The sequence below is a fragment of the Equus quagga genome, chromosome 9 (assembly GCF_021613505.1).
Source record: "Equus quagga isolate Etosha38 chromosome 9, UCLA_HA_Equagga_1.0, whole genome shotgun sequence".
NCBI classification, from domain to species: Eukaryota; Metazoa; Chordata; class Mammalia; order Perissodactyla; family Equidae; genus Equus; species Equus quagga.
The window spans coordinates 101,547,454-101,574,463 of NC_060275.1; the positions used below are offsets into that span (position 1 = coordinate 101,547,454).

Consider the following 27,010-nt stretch of genomic DNA (forward strand, 5'->3'; position numbering starts at 1 on the left):
TAATTCCCATTATTCCTAACATCAGTAATAAGTGCTTTCATCAGAGCAACGATATCATTTTTAGATTTTAGAAAAGCTACTTCTGCTACAGTGTAATAAATCAGTTTACTGAGGTGCTGCTTCTATAAGATTTAATTTTTAAAGAAAGTTCTTGCAGTAAGCAGGCTAGAGTTAATGATGTTCTGTGGTAGAAGCAAAGCTAGTGAAATAGAAATATATCAAAAGGAAGACTCAGAGGTTGCCAGGCCAAGAGTTATGGGGAAAATCTATCATAAGGAGGAAAAGTCTATTACATTGAAATAAGAAAAGCGTATTGGAAAAACCTAAAGGAGATCAGTGTTATGGAGAGTATTAATTAAGAGAAGAGAATGACAGGGAAAAGGAGCCAATTTATGGAGAGCTGGCCTATGTATGTTTTATTTTAAGTACAATGGGATCAATCAAAGAGCTTTGAAGCTCTGAGTAATTATTGATAGGATGATTGCATTCAAAAGGGTAATATGGCTGGAGTGTGTACTGAGAGCGTCTGAGATTTGATTGGATTTGGCCAAGTGGAGGAGCTGATAGACTAGTTAGGAAGTTCCTCATTTATCAATACACAAATAAGTGGATGCTGCCACTACAGTAAATAATATAATGCCAGCAGTGGCAGTGATAAGAAGAGTGACTGAGAGTGGTGTGTGCACTAGGGTTATTTTCAGTAAGGTTATTGGTGAGAGCTTCTGAGGCGGTCACCGTTGAACAGTCCGCTGAAGGAAGTAAGCAAGAGAGCCATCTGATTATCCAGGGGCAAGTGTTTCTGGGAAAAGAAACATCAAAGGCAAAGAAAACCAATGAGGTGGTTGCCAAGGAATGAGTTGAAGTTGTTTTCAATAGTGTGATACCAAAGATAGAGAGAGAAAAAATGCAAAAAAGAGAGTCAAAAATACACTCTAAGAGACTTACTGGAGTGTGACAGAAACTGAGTCTTCATGCTGTCTCCTAGGGAATGACTTACCAAGCTAAGCAGATAGAGGTGTGTATATTAGTTTGCTAGGGGTGCCATATCAAGATACCTCAGACTGGGGGGCTTAAACAACAGGAATTTATTTTCTCACAGTTCTGGAAGCTAGAAGTCCAAGATCAAGGTGGTTTCTTCTGAGGCCTCTCCTTGGCTTGTGCATGGCCATCTTCTCCCCGTGTGTTCACATGGTCTTCTCTCTGTGTCTGTCTGTGTCCAGATCTCCTCTTCTTATAAGGACACTAGTCATATTAGATTAGGGCCCATCCTAAAGTTCTCATTTAACCTTAATTACCTCTTTAAAGGCCCTGTCTCCTGATACAGTCACATTCTGAGGTCCAAATAGGGGTTAGAGGTTCAACATACGAATTAGGGGGAGAGGGCACAGCCCCCCAAACAGTCAGCCCATAACAGGGCCATTTTCTCAGATTTGGTAAATTGTGTTATGATCATATGACGGTAGTGGGGGAATTCTATGAGAGGGAAATAGCATGTAAAAAGTAGAGAGAGAGCTATAGGAAATTAAGTTTTGACAGGAAAATTGAAAAGTCCAATTGGGTGCAAATCTTTCATGGAAGTGACTAAAAGAAAAATGCATTTGGAAAGATATACTCAGGCAAGAGCATGACTGGCTAAGAGATCTGAACTTTATTATGTATATTAAGGAGAATTACTTAAGGTTTATGAGCAAGAAGGTGCTATAATCAGAAGTGTGCTTCAGGTCGATTAACTTGTCAGTAAAATGTGGTTTATGATCAGGTGCTAAAACATAAATCTCATTAGCAGTAGAGGTTGTTCATGCTGGAAGCACATCGTGGTGAACCCGGGGCTTAGATCAATTCTGGTTTTGCACTGGAATGGAGAGGACCTTGTCAGAATTTAGCATTTTTCCGTTGACACTGTGAAAACCATCTTTGTATTTCTCCCACAGACTATCCTTTGTTTCTCCTATCACAAGTAGAAATAGGATTTCTCCCCACTGTGGCTGATTTCATGAATTTTGTGATGTTCTGCCCTGCAGCTGAAATAAACTAAGAGTAGTAATAACTAAATACAAAAAAGGAAAAATAATTAAATAGAAATATTCACTGTATATTCTGTGATTTTTCGTGATTCTATAAACACACGTAGGTACATATCTTCACTCAAAGCTGATCTTCAGTTATTTGTGCAAATGCAAAACAGACATGCTCCTTTTCGAAACCAGAATTCCTAATACAAGTAGAGGTTGGTACTCACTGTTCATCATATGCACAGACAAAATCCTGCGAAGTTCCACTTTTTCTGTTCCTAGACTGTAATATTATCCATTTTGTGTGTATTTGCCTTATTAATTAGTCAACATTTAATATAGAAATTTAAGATTTCTAATGATCTCCAAGGCACACTTTACCTTTCAATATTGTATTGAGAACTCTTTCTCTCCCTCTGTCTCTCTTTTCTTTATGTTTTGCAGACACCATCCATCTTCGAGTTCTTGAATCATCCCCAGTTGGCACAGCCATTGGAAGTGTAAAAGCAACTGATGCTGACACTGGGAAAAATGCTGAAGTAGAATACCGAATTATTGATGGTGATGGAACTGATATGTTTGACATCATAACTGACAAGGACACACAGGAAGGCATCATAACTGTGAAAAAGGTGCACAGCATCAGCATAAATAAGAAGCTGCCTGTTTAGAAAGAGGAGATTTCATTATGTACTATCCACTCATGCATTATCCATTAGGAAGTATCACTATCATCTTCAAATATAATTTTCAAGTATTTCAAATAAATATCATGTTCAAATAAAAATTTATATGGTGCATAAATATGAGGGACATAAAGCCAAAGATCTCCGTGAACTTTTTGACCAAATGTTGTTGTTGATTGAAACATGAAACCTGAGGTTTTACAAGATTTAAAAGGCTGGTTAATATATGTGTGATTATATTTCTGAGCCACATTAATAAAAGCCCCCCACAATAACATTGTCTTCTTAAAAAAAAAAACAGTTAATAGCTAATAATGGCAATATATCACCACAGTTGGAGGCATAAAAAGTAGCATGCCATCTATCCAGATGTATGAAGCAATAATTAGAGTTGCTATTAAAAAGAGACAGCATGGATTGGAAGATAATTTAATTGTTCACATTTTCCCTTCTGCTACATAAATTAAACTTTTCTGCTAACATATGCTCAGTGATACAGTTTAAAGGTAACTAGGTTTTTATTGCAGAGTGAGTACCATCATTATAAGAAAAAAATGAGGCACAATGAAAGTTAGATTCTAATGAAATATCCAGAACATTCTATATGCGTAAAATAACCACTGAAGCTCTGGTTCATCATGACACTTTCCCGAGATGCTATTGCAAAGCTGAGGTACACAACAACTGTTTTTAAATGAACAGTGGCCAGCAAAGGGGAAAAAGCAGCTTTCTTGTTGGTTTTTCATGACTGGGAAGTAATAGTAATGCAAATAGAATCTGCTGCTTCTCAGATAAAAAAAGAAGATCTAGGGAATCTGAATCAATAATGCCTTTTTTTCTAACACAACATACATTTTAGAATAGGTGACCCATGAGGGGCTTAATTTTATACTTGTGACAGTTAAATTATATCAATATCTAAGTTCCTTCTTGTTTCATATTGTAACCTAATTACCAATTTGCCATTAAAATTTTTGTCTTTTCTCTTTACCCATGGTATTCCCTATCTTTAATGTTTCATACAACTGTTGAAAGTTTTACATTAGTCTTCCAAATTTCATAAAGTTTATGTAGTACCATGAGCCCACTAAATTGCATAGAGGTAGCACAACATAAATTTAAAAAGATAACTGAATTCTTTTTCTTAGAAAAATTTAGCAGTACCCAACACCTCAGCACACACACACGAACACACAAATACACACGCAACCCACCAGCACATTTTTTGTAGAGAATCACCTTATGAGATAGGTTTTAATATCCTTTCCACTTTTTTAAAGATTTAAAATCTCATTTTCCTATGTTCTGAAGTATTACATATTGCACACATAAAAAGTAAAAATTGAATCTTCTCTGATATGTAAAGATTATATTTTTTTAATTATTTACAGTTAATGAACAACTTGACAGAACTCAACCAGGCTTTAAAAGTCGTCCTGTAACTTGGAAGGAACATATAATCCAGTTTCCCTCACTCTAATTTGATGATTTATTTTTTTATACAGCCACTTGACTATGAGAGCCGAAGACTTTACACCCTGAAGGTTGAAGCAGAAAATACCCACGTGGATCCACGTTTTTATTACCTAGGACCATTTAAAGATACAACAATTGTGAAAATCTCTATAGAAGATGTGGATGAACCTCCTGTTTTTAGCAGATCCTCCTATCTGTTTGAGGTTCATGAAGATATTGAAGTGGGCACAATCATTGGTACTGTAATGGCCAGGGACCCAGATTCTACTTCAAGCCCCATTAGGTAATTATGCCTGCGTCTAAGATGAAAAGAAAGGGAATTGATGTAAATATAGAGACCATAAAATCCTATTGAAAGCACTTAATGCATTGAAAATTACAAGAATCTCTCCATAAATTGTACACAAATTTGGTGACCACAAGTGTTTAAATTGTCTTTGTTTTGGGGGTAGGGCATGCACAAGTTTCATAGTTTACTTTAGTTTTAATCATGCCCTTTAGCCTGAAACTTGGCTTGTATAATCTGCCTGTCTCTGGAAGGTATTTGACGTTCTGACCCCTGGTACAGATAAAGGGCACTATGTAGGCTGTGCATTTACAATGCAACCAAATCATTTTCTTTGTGCTTTCAGGTTCTTAAATAATATGTGAGGTCAAGAAGAGTTTTAATAGCTAAAAGGCATATAGCAATGTTTCTATGCAGTTATATTATGATTTTAGAAACTCCCCTGTACTACTGCCATCAAAGAGGGAAGTTTTTTTGTTATCATTTTGGCTATATCAAAAACTATTAGAACATTCCAGAAAGATCAGAGTAATTTCAATTTCTTTTCGTTTGCTTTCTTATGGCAGCCTAAAACCATGAGATGTGACAAACACATACAAATGAGAAAGACTCAAAGTTACCACTGACATTTGTTCTGTCATTTTAGAGAAATACAGATCTCTATATACAAGATTCAATTCAGCATCAAAATGACTGCTCACTTTAAACTGTTAGTCCATCATGTGTTTTGAATTTCATTTGTTTCTCTAATTCTCAGCTAGCTAATTTTACTTTCCCCTTGTTCCACATGGACCAGTCAAGTGGGAGTTCAAATAGTTGTGCAATTTCCAATTTCACTCTTCTCTGACTCCTAAGTCTGCAGCAGTGGAATGTAGGAAACCTCTAATTTGATGTGCCATGGGACTCTAGCTGGACTTAATGTTAAAAATTCTGTAGGTTCTCATCAAGTGAAGTCACATTTTATATAAAAATAACTGTTTGGTTTATATAATTTTACCTAAATATTTTCTTATATTCACACACAGCATCACAGGTGACATACTGGCAGCAGAAACCTGTACATGGCAATCATGTACAGCCCCATCTGCCAGCATGACTTCCCCGTAAATGCCTCTTCCTCAATCCATTTATCTTCATTGAAATTGCTGCATTCCTTGGATTTTTTTTTCCTTTGAAGCTTTTAAATAACCAATATAGACATTTAATTTTCCCCATTAAATACTTAGCAAGTATTTCCTTGGCATAGCTCCTAACTGACTTTAACAGGCTGTGTTCCATGTTCCTGTTTTAAAATGGCCTTTTTTAAAGGAAATATAATATTTTAAAAAGAGTTCAATTTAAATCTAGTGGTATTATTAAGTGGCAACATAAAGATATTTCTCTACATAATGAAATAGATTTTGCATCCTCTTATAGAATAATGGTTATCATATGTCAAAATATGTCTATGGATTTTTGAATCCATAGACATGAATATTGACATTGGATATTTAATCAGGATACAAGTCTAAACACCAAGAGGAAAGAACACATTTATGTATACTATATGCCACAGAATTAATGACTTCATTGCTTATTAATGGCATAGTCTACACCATGAGGGTTGTTGTATGAATTTATGCTAACTTGATGTAGGAAATTCAAATGAATATTCCTGAATGTTAATCTTGATAGACCATGCAGGTCAAAAAAATATATATATAGAATACAAAACTGAATTCATATTGTCTTCACAGAGAGGGCTAGAGTTGATTAAGGAGATTTGTAAATTACTGATCTGTTCTATTTAGAACTGATTTAAAATAAAAATCTAAAGTAAGCAGTCCTCAAAAGTAAAATCACATTAGCTGTGTTCACATGTTAAATTGTTCTTCTAATGCAATTTATTAAAAACCTGGCATAAGGATTATAAATTTCAATTGACTTTTGGAAATATTATACAAGTTTGGAACACTAAAAGAGAAAAGAGTTTTATGGTACCTTTTTAATTATTTTGTATTATTACTCACAAAACACAATTTAAAAACACTATTTCATATATCTTTCCTTAAAATGAATGACAGTTGTGGTTCAGGAAAAGATATGCCATAACTGAACATTACTCCTAGTCTTGCCATCGTTGCTTTGCTTTGTTTTCTTTATTTTTTAATATGGAGCATTAAATATAACGGGAATTATGCTTGCTAACTCAAGAACTATAAAACATTTGTAAGGCACTAGGATTGTGAACTGACAGGAACTGATGAAGGGTATAGCTATTTTAAACTTTGGCTGACAGTCCCCAGAATAATAGGATTTATCCCAACTGCATCAACCTGATTGATAAACCTGGTGTTAGGCTTTAGAATGACACCCAACACAATGCCTTTAATCACTTTGCAGAATAACTGTTTTTTAAAGTCAAACACTAAGACTTTATTTGATAGAAATGTATAAAAACTCCTATCCCGAACTCTTCTAATTTTAAAACGTCTCTAGTTAAAATGTATACATTTTATAATGATACATGTGGTTAAGAAACTGAAGCTACGCGTGTATCATACCATGAAGCTACTAAACACCATCATAAGTTGATGACCTACTACTCTGAGGAATCTAACGTTGTCTCCAATTTTCTCACTAAGAAAAAGACTTTTCTTCTGAGAATGATCTTTTGCGTTAGATTCTTGTAGTAATTCCTCAACAGAATTTTCACGCCCTAGGTAAAGTCAGTCGGTAATGTAACCACCTGTAATGCTAACTATTTTGTGGAAAAAATACATCAAGGACAGTTGAATATGGCAATAGATAATGATTTAATAACACAAACATTCAGAAGACCAGCATCTGAACGCAGAACAAAGTGCCAACTCTGTGTGTGTGTGTGATAAATCCGTGACACAGTCTGCATTGTGGATCAGTAATGTACTTTCCTGAAATTATTATAAATCACTATATGTGTGTCTTTGCATTTTACCATTTTCTCCTGCAAACCATCAATAATACTGCCATGTATTTTTCTCTCCCCTCTATGTTCAGATTTTCCTTGGATCGCCATACTGACCTTGACAGGATCTTTAACATACATTCTGGAAATGGATCTCTTTATACATCAAAGCCACTTGACCGTGAACTATCTCAATGGCACAATCTTACTGTTATAGCTGCTGAGATTAGTAAGATGAATTTTATGTATATAATATTTAACATATATTTTTAGGTTTTATTTGATATGAAAAATAATTCCTTTTCATTGCACACATGAATTGTAATTTTAATTTTAAGATTTTAAAAGGCTTCTCAATACCTATAGTTTTTTTCAATCGTTCTATATATATTGATGGATAGCTATAGGTATTCATAAATCTGTATTTAATATTAACTAATAAAAATGATCGAGAATTGGAAACTAAAGATATTCTCTTTTAGGGAGAAAGAAAATTTTTTTTCTTCTTTTTCTTCCCATATCCCCCCAGTATATAGTTGTATACTTTGGTTGTCCCTCTAGTTGTGGCATAAGAAATTATTAAATTTGTTGCACGGACACTGAAATAAAATCTATGCTAAATGCTGATCGTGTATCATTTAACAGTGATTAGGTAGATATTATTACTTCCTTTTACAGATGAAGAAGCCAAGGTATTGGCAATAATAGCTAACATTAAACACTCTATGCCAGGTATTATTCTAAGAATTTAAATTAATTTTCTCCTGCTAATATTTTTATTGACCTTATTTAACAGAGAAGGAAATAAGGCTCCAGAGGTTTTAGAAACTTGCCCAAGGTCAAGACAATGCCAGAAGTAGTAAAACTGGGATTTGAAACCAATCATTCTGTTTCCAGATCCAGTACTTAATTCTATACCTAATTTACAAAATTTCATCCAACTATTAACAGGCAGAGCTATGATTCAAAACCATCTCTCTCTCTAATTACAAAAGTTCTTGCTCATACACAGGACTGGCTACACAATTTGTGGAGCCTATTATAAAATGAAGCTATCAGGCCTCTTGTTAAAAAATGGTTAAGAAATTTAACATGGCAAGAGCAGAAGATTAAAACAAGTGTAGGGCCCTTCTCAATGTGAGGCCCTGTGCAACTGCACATGCCATGAAGCCAGCCCTGTCTACACATGCAAACCTGTTCATGGTTTCTGATTCTTGTACTATGATGTACATGGAATAGAGCAACTCTTTAACTGTTTTAAAAGGAAACATTAATTAGGGACTGAATCATGGTGAAAAGCTAAGCCTATAAATTCCACATCTGAAATACTAAGCTGAATCCACAAACATGTATCACGGTCAAGCTGTTTGAAGTAACGGTTCCAGGACTTGGAAGGCAGAGCCCTGGGGCTGAATCACCAAGAGTCTGAGAAGGATGGGAGTAGGCTAGACAGAACATCAGGAAGGAGTTCAGTTTCAAGATAAAGTGGTAGATTTAGCTTTCTCCTTAAATCTGGATCTGGAATACAGATTAACCCCACCATCCAAATGATCCAGTTCTTTTGTAGTGAGATACAAATGGCTGTGTCTTTTAAGGCTAACTGAAGATTTTTTGAGATTTTCTTTTAAGGGAAGTTTTAATTTCTATGTCTATCTCCATATCACCATGATTAGATGTGTCTGACAGGATCCAATCTGGTCATTCCAGAATCACAATTGTTTGTGCTTGCTGCCTGATTCACGATCTTTATTCAAACCCAATGAGCTAAGAATTGCATTTTCCATTTCAGATACTTTGGGAAAGTTAACTTCTAAAGCTAGTTGAAGTAATCACGATTCTGTAAAAAGCTAAGACAATTACTTTCTTCTTTTTAAGAACTAAACCTATTTTTTGTCCTTAAGTAAAATCAATCTATAGAGTAACTGCTGGAAATGCCTACCTGCCAAACCACAAACAGTCATGGGCCCATTATGCTGTTCTGTGTATTAAATGGAATGAGGGGGAGAGGGAAACAGCATATAGGGCATTGTTTTTACTAGATTTTAAACACTGGGTTCATGGTAAGTGTGTCATACGCCAAGCACTGAGCAGGGCAGAATGACGTAGGAATGTACTTCTTACCAATGTGTTTCCAGGCCCTGCCTTGAACAATTTAATTCTACGTTTCATAGCAGTATATCCCATCATATGGCAAATACTACTCCAGGTAATTATTTTGTGCGTTATATCATGCAATAACTTCTCTTTTTCTTCTCTAAAAAATATTTTTAGGGGGCTGGCCCTGTGGCATAGTGGTTAAGTCCAGCACGCTCTGCTTTGGTGGCCCAGGTTTTCAGGTTCAGATCCCAGGCATGGACCTACACCACTTGTCAGCCATACTGTGGTGGGAACTCACATACAAAGTAGAGGAAGATTGACACAGATGTTAGCTCAGGGCGAATCTTCCTCAATGAAAGAAAATATATATATTTTTAAAAACTATGCAGAGAATAAAAAATCTAAAATTAAGGTCACAATGAGGGATTGTAGAACACATTGTAAAAACCAATGAGTTCCTATAACCACATCTGAAAACTTAACTATAATCATTGCAATGCATTCTGAGAACCGTAAAGCAAAGTTTACGACTGAAGGACTCCATTATCTAGACCTGGGTCCTTATTTGTGGAAATTCTTGCCCTAAACAGGCAGAAAAGATACACCTTTCTAAAGCCTGGGATATCTAGATAGTGATTTAAGCTTTCCTCTTCTTGGAGGTTTGGAAAAGCCTGTGAATACATAGACATGGTTTCACCTTAGGACACACAATTTAAGATCCTTTATAGCTGATACATTCTTGCTACAGTAGAATTTGCCTGGATGGCTCTGAAAGAGACTCAGGTGGTAAATATATGCCAGCTTCCATTCAGTATGATGCTTCCTTGGAATGCTTGTATTTTTATTTATACATAAGCTGCAGCATCTGCCAGTAAAAAGATTAGTATAAGCACTGTTTTTTGAATAGGTGACTCCAGGCCTGATGGTTTACAAAGCACATTTATCCCTGTGGATTTAGCTTTTGATTTGAAGAGCCTTGAGGTATACATAAAAAGGCTGGAGAATCTCCATATTGTATTAGGGATGGGACTGGCAGAGCAATTTTTTAGATATGAAACTTTTCTGTCTCTCGGCTTCTGTGGCATAGTTAGAAAGTGAATTGCTACCAACAAAAGAGGTATTTTTATGTCAAGACCTTATATTGAAAGAAAATATTTTGCTTATGTCTGCCAACTGTATAAGTAGGTTACAGTGCACATTCTAGAAAATATGGAAGAATCGTACCTTCCCACTCTTCTCTATAGCAAGAAGTAACTTTAGGTAGTTGAGGATTCGTTTGTAGGTGAATACTGTGCATCTGGCTATTAGCAAATGGTGTAGAAATAGGAGAGGTAGGAAAATAGTGGAATAGCACTTTTCTATTTTTTTCTCCTCTCCTCACTTATCCCCACAAGTACTCCTCTTCAGACCCATCTGAATTGTAGGAAAGCTAGTTAACACATTTTTATTGTGTGGATGCTTTGTGTAGAGAAAGATAGCATAAGCTCTCAAGTTATGTAAGGAAATGGAGATGTGACAGTGATAATAAAGATGATCTTAATAATAACAGTCAAGGCTTATTGAGTGTTTACCAACAAACTGATACTTGGATAAGAACTTTTCTTGCATTAATTGTCCTAGTTTTTCAAATAACTCTTCAAGATTGGAAGTTCTATTTTGATTCATATTGAGTAAACTGAGGCATTAGGGAGGTGTAGTAAATTGGCCAGTCTCACCGTGAATGAGTGGTGGACCTGGAAATCAAAGCAGCTGTTTGACTCCAGCTTCTGAACTCTTAACCTTCTGACACACTAAGAAATGAACAATATGCAACAACACGTTAGCAAATATAAAATCAGAACCTGAGAACTGAATGCAGAGGGGTTAAGAAGACTGAAGAGGAGTATTGAAGAGGGGATATGTTTTAAACTTTCTCTTGAAAAGAGGAAGGAAAGGTAAATACACTTCAAATGGAGTTAGAATTCTGTCTGCCTTCCTTCATACTATTTCAGCCTTGTTAATGTCCCTGCTGAGGAATGAGTTCTTACACATCATTTTTAAAAAGTGCTGATTTCATTATTTTAGTAACATTATAATTACATGGAGAGAAAGGAGGAGAAAGAAATTATTTTGGGTAGTGATATACTCCCTATCTGTACGTATCTGAAAATGATTTAGATAAAATTAGAAAGTTAGATAAATTTCACAAGGGTAAATGATATTACTCATAACTCATGTCGGTAGAGGCATTTAGCAAGATCGCTGCCTTCCCTCAGCTTGTCTGCTATTTTTTGTTCTGCTTTGTTTTTAGATAATTATCTCCTTTCTCCTTTAATATTGTTCTTCAGCTTGACTCTGTCAAAGTTCACACAGAAGTTGATTATATCCAAAGACTGAGATTTTGATACCTCCAAGGCTGATGAATATAACCTGAATTTAAGAAGTCACAACACTCTCAGATAGCAGTACAAGTGCCTTAGAAAAATCCATAGCGGAAATAATGCAATTATGACTAGTATGAAGTTGTTGCCTAAGGCTAAGTTAAATAGATGTTTACATTTTTAAATTCCATTTATAAATCAAGATAATTGTTAAAATGCGTATTTTATGTGAAAACTTTGATGCTCTTGATTTTAGCATTTGTAGCAAAAAAATCATGGTTAAGATACTATTTGTTACTATTGAGCTAATTTTGTTATGAAATATTGAGACTGGATTGTGGAAATGGGGCCAGTAACAGTAATATCAATGAAATATTTGAACTCTCATATTTCATTGTAAATTTCCATCCAACTGTAACATTAGTAGCCATATATTAAAATTTCCAAAAGGAGAGTTGAGAGTAGCTGTTGGAATATATTTTAATGATAATAGTCAGAAGGGTTGGTTGTAATATAACAACTACCACTTAGGAGCTAATGACCTTGGGCAACTTACTAATTTATTTAAAACTATTTCTTCATCCAAAAAATTGGTAAATATTAAGTAATACAATAATGTACAACAATAATTTAATAAATATTTTTTGTCATTGTTTTACATTTGGACAGTGAAGACACAAATATAATATGAATTCAATGACACTGGGTTGTGCTTTTATAAAAATTCTCCAAAATAATAGTAGTGCTCATGAGCCCAATAATAACTGAATTCATGACTACTTAATTAGGCGCTGTAGTAATTTTCTTTATTGCATGTGCTCATTATGTTAGTGGAATGAATGCAGTGCCTGTTTGTATGTGAGCACTTAATATCCACAAAATGCTTATATGAATTAAATCTGGTACGCAAATCTGTCTTCCTAAACAAAGTTTTCCTTTCCCTGTTCTAGACAATCCCAAAGAGATGACTCGTGTGGCTGTTTTTGTGAGAATTTTGGATGTTAATGACAATGCCCCACAATTCGCTGTGTTCTATGACACCTTTGTATGTGAAAATGCCAGACCAGGACAGGTGAGCACCTGCATGATTTAAAAGGAACATTTTAACAGCATGTTAAATATTTTATTTTCACAGTCTTGACAGGAATGAGGAAACAGAGATAAAAACACTTAGATATAGTCCCAATAATATAATTTTAAAAAACACACAAAAAACAGAGGCGATGTTTCTAAGGGCTGAAAATGTTTTAAATAACAGTCTAACAGGTTTCATATTTCCTTTATAAAGGTAAGATTTTACCGTTGCCACAAAAATCGAGGTATAAGAAGAAATAACTTTTTAAACTTTCAAAAAACAAACACAAACAAAAAAGAAACCAAAGGAAGAAACCCAACGCTGTGCCATTAGATACATATTGATAGCTGCCAGAGAGATGGGAAATCAAAGTTGGGAAAAACAGAGACAAATACATGGGATCCGAGAAAATTCCATCAATATTCCAGTGTATGCAAATACCATTTCCAAGCAGGGCCAAAGAATCTGCTCCGTAGATTATGCATTGCATTTCATCATTATAGCAACACATAAAGTGCTTAATGACTTAGTTTTTGTCCTTTAAAACATCCTTTCTACATCAGCTTTGTTTATAACTCTTTAAGCCATTTCCTCAGTGGACTCATTTTGTTGTCTGGAAACCTCCAGCGTATATGGCTGACAGAAATGCTCTTAATTGGTTTGAGTGCTATCTTCACAGAAGGAAGCTGCATGTTATAAATAATAATTGGGAATCAAATGTGTTTTATTAAAGAAAGAGGAGCCATCGCAAAACTGTACTGTGTTTTGACATCATTTGATGCTCTTTATAAACATCAATATCATTGTTACATTTTTATGCAAATTGCTTTGTGGAATAGCTCAAATTCTTCCTTCTGAAGATTCTAACAGGGAATTCAATAGGCTGTCTATTGTTTGAAATGGTAAAATTGCTGCAATTGGATTCATTTATTTTTATTTGAAAATGTTATGGAAATGTTTAATTTGGAATATTTAAATGACTTAGCTATGTCTGACCTACTTCTTAATGAAACAGTGTGTGCCCTAAAAATACCATTCCAAACAGTCCTGTGCTTCGCAGGCTCAGCATGATATAAGTTGAAGCCTTTTCTCCAAGAGATAAATTACCCACTTCGCAACTGCTGCATACATTGCTCCTTCTGTGGTTATTCTATTTGATTTTCAAGAGATATCTTTTCAGAGCGCTGGAGTCATTATAAATACTGATTTCCAAATGAATTCAAAATATACAAAGTAAGGGATTGTGTTTGTTTACTTTCTTTATGCCTTTTTTCTTTTTTTTTTAACTATATCTGGCTCAGTAACTTTATACTTTTTAGACTTTTAAAAGCCAATTGGCATATTAAAGGAAAATAATTAAATGAAGGATAATTTTAATAAGAAAGTCATTAGCCTATTTTGACAAACTTGATAGGAAGAACATGTTTAATTATTTTGTCTAATTGTAGGCTGCATGTGCAATAGCTTCCCATAGTAGTTAATTTTAATAAGACTAGTCAGATGTTATTATGGGCTCGTAGGCCGAAAAGTGGTTGCTTAAACTAAACTGTTATATACTTGAGAGAATTCTAGGTTATGACATCCTAGCAGACAAAATCAAAGTGGCTATTTGGTAAAGTCCTTCTTCACTGAGCCTTCCTTGAAATTCACTTGTTAACTCTGTCTCCCTTCCTCCTAAGGAAGTAGGAGCTGGTTGTGACTTCGGGGAGTGCTCTTGTTATTTATAGAGGATTTCAATCCACCCAATACTCCTGTAAATTAAATGCCCTTTAAGAGTAGCACTTAGAACAACGACATGGAAAATATTCTATTCATTTGCTGTGGGGACAAAATGAGCAGACAAAAATAAAGTTAATTGCCACCTCCTCCTCCTTTCTTGCCTATTCCTTGGTCTAAGGGTAGAAGACTTTCCCCCTTGGAAAGGATGCAATTTACAATCGATGTAGTATTAATAGTCCCCATTTGTGCCTGAACTTGACTACTTGACTCCCCAACTTTTCCATCTCAGACAGAGTGGGAGCACCTTGGGAAAGGGCAGAAGTGGGGACTGGCTCTTTCTCTGTTCTTCCATTTTACCTCACATGTACCCCAACTCCTTCAGTCCATAAAATATATTTCAATAATTTTTAATCTCTTTGGGAAGGAAATAGCATTTCAGTCTTACAGGAGATTTCTCAGAGAATCTCCCTAGGGAGGAGTGCTGATTATATTTACCTATGCATAGTATCTAAGCTCCAGGCGCTTATCAAACCCAAAATATCTCATCATATATTTCCCATAGAACAGTGTTTAGTTACTTCCCCAACAACTAAAAAGGGTGGTTTTTACCAGAAAAAAAGGAATTTTTTTCCTCAATGGAAACTAATAGTTTTTCACTGAAAAAGCTAAAATATTAAAACTTAGAGACCAGTTTTCTAACTTTAAGTATCTTAAAATCTGTTTGCAATCCACACTCCATTATAGTATGATCACTGAGACACTCCTCAAGTTGATTTAAGACTATTTTCGACTAGCCCAGTGAAAATACAAACCCGTTATATGACTTCTAAGGAGATAAAATATAAATGACTTATCTGTGTGTATTCTTCATAAGCTCACAATGATTACTAGACATCACCAGTATTTTTTTTTTCCTAATTGTGACAACCTCTTTTATTGGAAATGGGTCAAAATGAGTTTGTCTCCAGTAAAGATAAAATAGTGAGTGCTTATATAGAGAGACAGGGGAAATGGTTTTATCTCCTCATTGCCAACTTCCAGTCTCTATCACAACTCTTTATGGTATATATACCAAAACAACATACTGTGATTTTCGAATGTATGCCTGGAAATGATAAGGAAGACTAGACGGAAAAGTAAATTCTGGATATGAAGAGGTTGGACACTGGAAGCCAAGTTGTGTCTGAAAGAAAAAAAAATCTATCTTGTAGAGGAAGTAAGTGCCTCCAACTGCAATAGAGAAGTCTTTAGGTCATAAAAATATGGTGTAATGTGATATAGATTTGCAACATGTGATTCTGTTTGTATAGTTAATATGAGTTTGACTTTTTCCCTTTATAATATTTAGCGAAAATATATCAGTGAACCACTGATTTTGAAGTCAACAATGCTATCATCTTTTATTGAAATAATACATCTTAACTGAGAATTTTTATGTAAATCTTTATAATTTCTTATATTAAAGATGTGACCATTTTGTTCTCTGAAATGTATTCTTTTGATCCAAAAAATCAACTTGAAATTACAATTCCAGTTATATATATATATTTATTTATTTTGAGACATTGTAGTTTTTATTTTAAAAGACCATTAGCTCTACTTTCACTTTTTATCATTTTATGTGTCAATATGTGAGTGTTAACATATTAATCTTAATGATATATATAAACATAAGAATTTCAGTAGTTGCTATCTTTATTGATATATTATTTCATTTATGCCATTTTTTCCTCTTCAACTTATTCTTATTAATCACTATTTAAAAGTAAAATCCTTTACACTGCTTGATAAATAAGAGTCAATAAAGAAATGTTTTTGTAACTGAACTGACACCTCTTTCAGGGGACTAACCAACATTATTTTAACATTTTTCTCTTGAATTCCTTCATATATGTACCATCTTTTGGTTTTTTATTGAAAGAATATGCCATTAGTCATATATTCTTGCTTCTATTTAACCTTAAATTACCTCTAAAATCTTATAAAGTAGTTATGCTGTATTTTAAAAATTATTCAAAGTTTTAAATAATTTTTTTTTTGCTGCTTATTTCTAGACAATAAACATTTACCTTTGGTCCAATTATATTTCTTTCTTTTTTTTAAATATGGCTGATTTTTTTTTTTTTTAAAGATTGGCACCTGAGCTAACATCTCTTCCCAATCTTGTTTTTTGGGTTTTTTTTTTCCTTCTTCTCCCCAAAGCCCCTCCAGTACATAGTTGTATATTCTAGTTGTGAATGCCTCTGGTTGTGCCATGTAGGATTATGTGGGACGCCGCCGCAGCATGGCCTGATGAGCAGTGCCATGTCCACGCCCAGGATCCAAACTGGTGAAACCTTAGGCCACTGAAGCAAAGGCCAACTTAACCACTTGGCCAAGGGGCCAGCCCCCCAGTTATATTTCTTGTATCACTTTTGAAACAATGGTTAGGGTTTTAATTAAATAAGGAGTACCTCAAATTTGCCACATTTTTATTTTTATACGACACTTTAAAAGAACAATAATTTAATAAAGAATAGCTAAAATAATTTCTTAATTTTTCTAATTATTTTGCTTAATGTTTTAAACTTGAAACCCTTTTTTTCTTTAAAGATTGGCACCTGAGCTAACAACTGTTGCCAATCTTCTTTTTTTTTTTTCTGATTTTTCTCCCCCAATCCCTCCAGTACATAGTTGTATATTTTAGTTATGGGTCCTAGTTGTGGCTTATAGGATGCCAGCACAGCATGGCCTGATGAGCGGTGTCATGTCCATGCCGAGTATCCCAACCAGTGAAAACCCAGGCCACTGAAGCCGAGCACGTGAACTTAACCACTTGGCCACAGGGCCAGCCCCGGAAACCCTTTTTAAATCAACAAAACATCAGTAACATATTTCCATCAAATATCAACACAATGTTAAATTGAGTTAACATAGTAAAAGTATGTTAAGCATAAATTTGTTTAAGATTTAGTTAAGCATAAATTTGACCATTTATATAGGCATCAAAACATATATTTAACAACTTTTGAGGTCTTCTTGCAAAATTAAAATATGCAAAATATATATATATGTAAAATATATATATATAAATACATATAAGTTAAGGACAAGTTGGATATATATGAAAAATAGTATTTGGCTATCTGTGACATATGTATGTGTCATATGTATATGTGTCATATTAATCAATCATATAATTTTTCAAAACAGTGGTCTGATTATAGTATAAGGTGTTAAATTTTCTACTGTGTTACTAGATAGCTCTTCTTATATTGTCTCTTGTCCTAAAATAAATTGAAGAGTTGACCCTTATAAAATAACCATTCTCCATTGTATGCATATGTTGAATTTAATAATATATAACTTTATTGACAGTGCAAATGAAGTGAACTGTTACTGTTAAAGTAGTAATGATTAAGAATTTCCTTTAAAAAGTTATGTATAATATTGTCTATAAAATCTCTACATTCTTTGAATTGTTCCACTTTAACTTTTTGTTGTTGTTGAGGAAGATTGGCCCTGAGTTAACATCTGCTACCAATCCTCCTCTTTTTGCTGAGGAAGCCTGGCCATGAGCTAACATCCGTGCCCATCTTCGTCTACTTTATATGTGGGATGCCTGCCACAGCATGGCTTGCCAAGCGGTGCCATGTCTGCACCCGGGATCCAAACCAGCAAACCCCGGCCGGGCTGCCGAAGCGGGATGTGCGAACTTAACCACTGTGCCACCTGGCCGGCCCCTCACTTTACTTTTGATGAGGAGGAAAGCCATAATCACTATGATTTTCTAAAATTTGCCTACATCACATCAACTCTTCCAGATCAATGTTTAAATATGTATGCAATAGCCCACTCGTTTCAAATGCTATATCTAAATTAATAAAACTGCAAAGAATATAATATGACTGTTTCCTATTTTGAAGGAATGGATACTATCTAGGACAAATTAAGAGAGAGACAGAGACAGAAACAGAGAGAGAGAGAAACTGAGAGAGGGAGGAAGGGGGGAGAGAGACAGACAGACAGACAGAGGGACTGTGTTAAAATCAAAGTAACAATAAAAAAGATGGAATAATTCAAATAAAGATATATGCACAAGGAAGAAAATTGACTGCCTTTAAAAAAACATTATATAAAGTTGGATGTTAAAAGAATTACATATTATAAAGCAGATTATACCCATGGAAGTTTGAGAAATATGTATTTTTCTCTTTTCTGCAGCTAATACAAACTATAAGTGCAGTAGACAAAGATGACCCCTTAGGTGGACAGAAATTTTTCTTCAGTTTAGCTGCTGTCAATCCAAACTTCACAGTACAGGATAACGAAGGTAAAGTTTAGAATGTGTCCATTATGATTTAAGGTGACATTAACAAGAAACTTCCTTGAAATTGACAATTACCATATACATTATCTATTGATTTACTGATCTGTGTTACAAAATTTTGTTTTCATCAGATACGTAATGAGATAGTATGCAAATTTATTGACTTACACTGTTTACTCTCTTGAATTTTAAAATGATGAAATATATGAAAGAAGTCTCTATATGGGTACTAATGAAAGGTAGAATTTTGAAAACATTAAAAAGGCTAGAAATAATCAGTTCCTATAATAAAAAGGGTAAGACACATAGGGTAGAGAAATGAATGATTCAAGACTCTTGTGCAAACTTCACTGAGATTTAGCAGCAGCAGATTCACCAGAGCCAGAAAGGCATACAAGACAAGTGAAGAAGAAGGTAGCCATATTAGCCTATGAGGGTGTTAAGAGCAAAAGCATGGCTGCAAGGGCAAGAACTGTTGTCTTGTGTAACATATGGATTTTATAATGTTACTGTGATAAAAAATACTGAAATTATATTTCTTGCATTCTCATAAAAGGCAGAAATATATTTTAGAGGAAAAAGAAGTGAAAATGGTTACTATTTTTAAAAAGTAGAACAGCTTTATTCTTTGGACAATATCTATGGTAATTATTCTAGTCTAAACAAAAGTATGCAATTAGAGCTTTTCTCTCCGTAGTACATTTATGTTAAACTAATTTTATCAGCTAGTTTTTGTTAAAAAGTCATACTTGTTGTAAAGCAACTGCAGATATAGGTATTCTTAAAATAAATCTAATAACTACATTGGCATATTTAAAATACTTTCATAAAAGTGTATGTATGCTGGCAGAACCAGGTGGCCATATCACCTCTAAGTGGCTTTCAGAATATCAGAAAGTAGTTTAAGATAATGGAGAGATTTACATTGAGCCCACCATTACCTGAGATATTTAATGTAGTAGAAACTTTGCACAAGTCAGTTGAAGAGAGGGTATCCATTGGTAATATCTGTTTACTAAATCTGTGTTTCTGAAATGTCGATGCTTTCTATCCGTCTGGACACTTAAAATAATTTTGATTGGGAAAATTAACATAGAGTTGGTAGATAAAAATACCAAATGCTCAGTTAAATCTGAATTTCAGATAAACACCAATCATTTTAATTTGCTGAATTTGGCAACCTAAACATACAACTTAGACTGGACATCCTCAACATTGAATTGACAAAATTATATCTCTTTCTAGTTGTATTATTTGTTTTATATTCCTCTTAAACTGAGCCCTGGATCCCAACAAGCTCCCTCTCAATTTTAAAAGTTATAGAGACTCAACTTAATATTGTCTTATCCCAGCATTTCGCAGTTAGTGGGGAATCAACTCAAGGCTAATCTTAATTAATTTTTGACAAGGAGTGCTATTTTCCTGTTAGAAAGAGTTCCTGATCCTAAATAAGTTACTCAAAGCAAGGGCTCAAGCCATATGACTATGAACCTGAACATCTTACTAAACAGAATACATATCGCTAAAGTCTGATGGAATATTTGATCTAATCCTGCATAAATTCACTATTTTCAGTTATTGGGAGGCTTTTGAAAGGAATTCCAATGACATAGACATCACATTCATGTTGCCCTTCTTGAGAAAATACCCTTGCATTTATCTACATGCTCATCTTAAAAATCTTTAACTCTATGGCATCATTTTTTAAAAGATTAGTATCTGGCTTCTGTGATACCACACTTAGAGCTTTTCATTCTTGAGATTCTCTCACTTTTCACTATCTTATAGGTCAAAAGCATTGTTGTATGATGACTTTCTGAATATTTAATCAAATAACTTGAATAAATGGTTACTGTAGGGTAAAACTTCATTTGCTTCTTCAATATATCAAGGCTATTGTAAGCAAAATTAAGATTTAGAAACTTTTGAAAAGTTTGAAAACAATAAGGCAAGAAGATTCTAAAAATACCCACAGGCATATAAATGTTTATCTCAGTGTGGGTTTGAGAATGGAGGAATTGTATCACACTACTTCTTAGAACATACACCAAATTGCAAAATTATCAGGACTGTATTTTATTTTTAAAATTTGCTCATGTACATCTATTTTGCTAATCTACTTTCCTAGTTTATGCAAACTGATATATTAGAATTTAACTTCTCATTAATAGTTTAGGAAATTATTGTTTTAAGTTCAACAGCTACACCTGCAAGAAATTGTCACTTTTTTTCTTTTTTTGTGTGCTGTCCAGTTTGTTTGCTTTAGCAATTGGCTAACTTGCTCCCTTCCCTACAGCGGCTTTTTAAACAGCCCTGTGGGACTGGCTAAACAACACTAAGTGCATTGGACAAGCAGATAGGAAATTATCCAAGTATATATTGATTGTATTTTTTAATATTGGTTATATAGGGCTCAGAGAAATCTTTTCTATTAACCCTACAACCCTCATTTAAGGACACTTGGTGAGTTATTAGATAAAAGAATTATCAGTGGCAATATACTAGGTGGTAGGATGCTAGCCTTTATTAAACCCTACTTCTCTCTATGGGTCTATCAGGCACTGTACGTTGTCATCCACGAATACTTTGAGTTATACGTTGTATTCACTTTAATGGGGAAATCAAAGTTGAGAAATAGGTAACTTGCTCACTGTTGTTCATAAACAGGGACTCTGGAAGGTTTGGGACTGCCTTATTAATTTTAAAAGTGCAACAACACAAAATTTACCCAATCATATTTTTCTTCATGAATATTCGATTAATATGTGTTTTGTGTGTGTGCATATGCACACATGCATTTGTAAATAAAAAATCACTTACTATTTTTTCTTGGTATGCAAAATATTTATGTTTTCCGAAAACTCTGAAAAACAATATGCTATCATCTATGTAGTCTTGGTAAATAATTCACTTATAAAATTCACTATTTTGAAAACATTATCCAAAAATTAGTTGAAATTCTAATAAATAAGCAATCATAGTATTAGATTCCTCAAACACTGTAATGTATCTTCTCTCTATTTTAATTACATTGTGTACATTTTATGGAAAAATTGATAGCAATTTTATACATTACATAAACATCTTTCTATTTATATGTAAGTCAAACCATAGTGATCAGGATGAGACAAATTTACTGTTTCAAGCCATTTGTAATATTTTAAAATTTATTTTAGATAATACTGCCAGAATTTTAACCAGAAAAAATGGATTCAATAGACATGAAATAAGTACCTATCTCTTGCCTGTGGTGATATCAGACAACGATTACCCAATTCAGAGCAGCACAGGGACACTGACCATCCGCGTGTGCGCGTGCGACAGCCAAGGCAATATGCAGTCCTGCAGTGCTGAGGCCCTGCTCCTCCCGGCCGGCCTCAGCACGGGAGCCTTGATCGCCATTCTCCTCTGCATCATTATTCTGTTGGGTAAGAAACTTTAAAGAAAATGTGATTAGTTCCTAGATTGCTTACTTTCTTGTGTTTGTAAATAAGAAATGTTGCTATTAAAATATGCCCCCCAACTAACCCCAATGTTTAAGATAGACATAAATAACTGTGGAATGTTGTTTATGTTAAAAATATTTTATCTGATCAGATAGAGACCTTCCTTTTTTACTTTTTATATTTTATATTTTTATTTTTTTTTTTGCTTGATGAAGATTCACCCTAAGCTAACATCTGTGCCAACCTTCCTCTATTTTGTATGTGGGTTGCCACCACATCATGGCTTCTGGTGAGTGGCATAGGTCCATGCCCAGAACGCAGGCTGCCAAAGCAAAGCATGCTGAACTTGAACACTAGACCACAGGGCCAGGCTTGAAACCTTCCTTTTTTAAATAATGAAACTGAAAGTTACAAATATTCAAAACATTTCCCAAGGTCACACAGTTTCTGAGTAGCTGAGCCTGGTGCCTTGCTATTAGTCACTGTGTATACAGTATATAGTTTTTCAGTAAATCTCAAGTTCATTTCCACTTTTTTTTCCTCATTATAACTGGATGGAGGCCTCAATATCTTACCTCTTCACTGAAATAATGCTAAAATAGCCATTTACCTAGTTCTCTTGTCCCTGAAACAATGATACTTGATTTTAGAACTCAGCACAAATTTCTTTTAAACTGTTTTTGAATTAAAAATTAGATTAAATTTACTCTCTAGTTGAATTATCTTAAAGCTATTGTGAATATTCCTGTGACCCTAACCAAAAAAAACATTGTATCTAACATTACAAGAAGCTGTGAAATGAACTTGGATTTTGGAGCCAGTCTTAGTAAGTTTCATTATCTTCATCATTAGAACCTTTTTTACTGGGTAGGATCCCATGGTTGATAATAAACAATCTAACGTTTAAAATCTTTGCATCACAAGTTTTTGTGTGTACACGAATACATGAATTTAGGCAAAATAAAATGTCATATTTTCTCAAAAACTTGAGTAAACATTGATTTCTCTTTTTGGTGGTGACATATTTATTTTTAATCACTTTGAAGGTCAAGAACCTTTATCAATAGATTAAAACTTTCTTTTTTGTAGCATTAAAAAAGTCCCTTGTTTGCCCTCTCACACAAGCCTGAAAGCAAGTAATCTTAACCATTCTGTGTTAATGAAAAAGAAAACATAACTTAATACCCCTTCATATAATAATATAATTGTCCTGGTCAGTTCGGGCTGCTGTGATAGAATACTGTAAACTGGTAGCTTACCACTGAAATTTATTTCTCACGGTTCCAGCGGTTGAGAAGCCCAAGATCAAAGGTTGAGAAGCCCAAGATCAAAGCGCTGAGAGATTCTGTGTTTGGGGAGGGCACACTTCCTAGTTTGCAGATGGCTGTCCTTTGTTGTATCCTCACATGGTGGAGAACAGAGACAACAATCTCTCTTGTGTCTTTTTTGTAAGGGCACTAATCTCATTTGTGATGGCTCCACCCTTATGACCTACTTACCTCCCAAAGACGCCATTCCAGATATCATCGCACTGGGGATTTAGGCTTCAACTTACGAATCTTGAGGGGACACATTCAGTCCATAGCAATAATAAATCCCACATCCTTTAAATGTTTGTTCTAAAGAGGGTAAATAAATATAGCTGTTTCTTCATATATATATAGATACATGTATACACGCCTAGCAAGATATTTTCCCTCTCTTTTCCCATTTAATTGAATTCATATCTGTTTCTGCAAATCATCATTTTAAAGGATTAGGACCAAAATGTTGGAGGATAGCACATGAGAGTGGGAAATTAATGCAACTGGAGAAAATTTGATATTAACTTTCTCCTATTACCATTACTATGATTATTAAAATGATTTTTATGTGATTATTATTATTGACACTTTCTCATGGAGGGAAAGAAATGTCCTTTCTGAGGGAAACACATTTCTCCTTGTGGATCTACATTTAAGATGCATCTCGCCAAAGTTTACATATGGTTTTTGTAGTTAATTCAATGTTGTAAGTTGAATGCACTTTGCCATCATGTGATCCAACAGTTTTTTTTGGTCTTATGCACAGCATATATTTCCATGGAAAACTTCATAAATTTATAAACCAATCTAATGTCTAAATAATGTGGTCTTTTTTCCCAGTAATTAAGGCCTTCTTTTAACAATGTAAGAAAAAAAATTATGTAAATCCATCAGCAAAGCTATTTAACAGAAACCAATACTCCATATCTTGTGAAGAATGCTGCTTTTTTAACATTGTTTAGGGATGTGAAAAATATGTTTAGGGATGTGAAAAATATGAGCATATTTTTGCCCTTCTTAATTGCTTTATTTGAAGCTGAATTCAATCTGTCTTCTTTTTTAAATATAACATATTATGTCACTATTTCAAAGTACAGATGATGTCTGTCCAGTCGGGAGCTATCTTTAAACATTTCTTAGAAAAATAGATAAAATAAGTCACTATATTTGAGAAATATCACATATTCCTTTAAAAATAAATTATAAACACTGTTCTTAAACATGATTCCCCTGGCTGAATCCTTCAACACTCCCCCCCCCCCCACCCCGCCCCCCACCGATCTGTTGGAAGTACAAAATTAATCTTACATTCTAACCTATCATGGAAAACATAAATAATTGAAACTCCTTTATCGTACCTCCACTGGTTATTTATATAGTGTTTTAGATGGCCCTCTAATGTATCTTCTTTTCTTTTTTCAAGTTATAGTAGTACTGTTTGCAGCTCTGAAAAGACAGCGAAAAAAAGAGCCTCTGATCTTGTCTAAAGAGGACATCAGAGACAATATTGTGAGCTATAACGATGAAGGTGGTGGAGAGGAGGACACTCAGGCCTTTGATATCGGCACCCTGAGGAATCCTGCAGCGATCGAGGAGAAAAAGCTCCGGCGAGATATTATGCCGGAAACTTTATTTATACCACGGAGGACTCCCACGGCGCCGGATAACACGGATGTCCGGGATTTCATTAACGAAAGGCTAAAAGAGCACGATCTGGATCCCACCGCACCCCCCTACGACTCCCTTGCAACCTATGCCTACGAAGGAAATGATTCCATCGCAGAATCTCTGAGTTCCTTGGAATCAGGTACCACTGACGGAGACCAAAACTACGATTACCTCCGAGAATGGGGCCCTCGGTTTAATAAGCTGGCAGAAATGTATGGTGGCGCAGAAAGTGACAAAGACTCTTAACCTAGGCTGTATGTTCCGTCCCAACAAGAGGAAGTAACTTTACCCACACCGTCTCCACTTCACAATATTTGATATTCAGGAGAATTTTCCTGCCACTCAGCACAATTTTTTCCCATTTACTTTTTAAATTTGTCCATTAATTTCATTAATTCTTTCCTGTAGGACGTCTCATGGAATATATACGGCATTTTATTTAATCTCTTCCAAGAGCCAAAGCTATGGAAATTCAGTGTTGTCCATCTTAGGAAATAAAAGATAATTTCAGAAACATGAACAGGATAGTTCTCCTTTAAGTAACCTCACAAACAAGCCGCTTCTGTTAGATACACGTCCTGCCCTTGCAAATGAAGCTTTTAAAAAGGTGAAGAAAAATTTAAGGTATATCCTGTTCTGTACATTAAATTAAAAAAAAATGTACACGTGGTGTTAGTAGGTGTGATATAGAACCTGGTATACAAACGTTTGTGCAATTTCATTTCATCAAATTCTATCTGCTAATGTTTTATATTTATATTTTTGTATTTATTTTTAAAAAAATAAACCAGTTTTTACAACTACCTTGTCTCCAGCTTCTTTTTTCCCTAAGAGGAAAAAATTTCTCTCTGGACTAAATATCTTGGTACAAAATTACGTTGAATGCAGGTAAGCACACAAAATCGTTATAATTACTATTGAGAGCTCTAAGCAAATTAATATGATTTAGGTAAAAGTTACTTTTTCAATAAGTCCTGTTATGCTGTGATTTATGAAAATCTCTTCACATTAAAAGTAATAGTCATTTATAGACCACTTAAAAATTTACCATTTAAACAAATTTAAAACAGCCATCCTTATGCTAAGTATCCCCAAACACAAGCAATGCAGTAATTTCACTTTGTTCATATTCACTAAAATTGTATCTGAAAGAATAAAACATTGTCTTATTTTTGTGTGACATTTGTGCTATTGAGGTTTATAGGCAATAATAGTTCACAGATTTCAGACAGAAATAATCCTTTAATGGAAAATATGCTTACCTCCCATGGTGACTCTGAAAATGCCTGGTAATGACAGTAATAATGTTGAGTATTCCATTAAGATACAGCATTGTAATTATGTCAAGTTTTAGAAAATGCATTACATGTTTATTTGTAACAAAGTCTGTTTTTCTGTCGGTGAAGGATTCAATAGAAAGTTTAAAAAAAGTACTGGCAGTTAATTATCTGGAGTTCCTGAGATTCATGGAGGCCAACTGCCACTAACTGATCCCTCATTGCTCAAGATCCAAACATGATTTATTTATAAATGGAACACTTTGTTGGGTCTACACTAGGAAGTCGAATTCCCCACTGAGTATATCGTAAACAATACAAAGATTTGTGTGCTTTCCAATTAGTGAAAATGCTATGCTTTTGGAGTGA

At 34.4% G+C, this 27,010-nt stretch overlaps 1 protein-coding gene across 1 annotated transcript in view; it reads left to right on the forward strand.

Annotated features, from left to right (window-relative positions):
- Nucleotides 1–25,610, forward strand: part of LOC124245028 (cadherin-10) — a 112,084-nt gene extending 86,474 nt beyond the window's left edge. Inside the window, exons 5-11 of the mRNA XM_046672145.1 lie at nucleotides 2,457–2,644; nucleotides 4,204–4,457; nucleotides 7,479–7,615; nucleotides 12,794–12,915; nucleotides 18,841–18,949; nucleotides 22,123–22,374; nucleotides 25,120–25,610. Coding sequence (XP_046528101.1) covers nucleotides 2,457–2,644; nucleotides 4,204–4,457; nucleotides 7,479–7,615; nucleotides 12,794–12,915; nucleotides 18,841–18,949; nucleotides 22,123–22,374; nucleotides 25,120–25,610 — 1,553 coding nt within the window. The remainder of the gene's footprint in view (nucleotides 1–2,456; nucleotides 2,645–4,203; nucleotides 4,458–7,478; nucleotides 7,616–12,793; nucleotides 12,916–18,840; nucleotides 18,950–22,122; nucleotides 22,375–25,119) is intronic.
- Nucleotides 25,611–27,010: the final 1,400 nt, after the last annotated feature.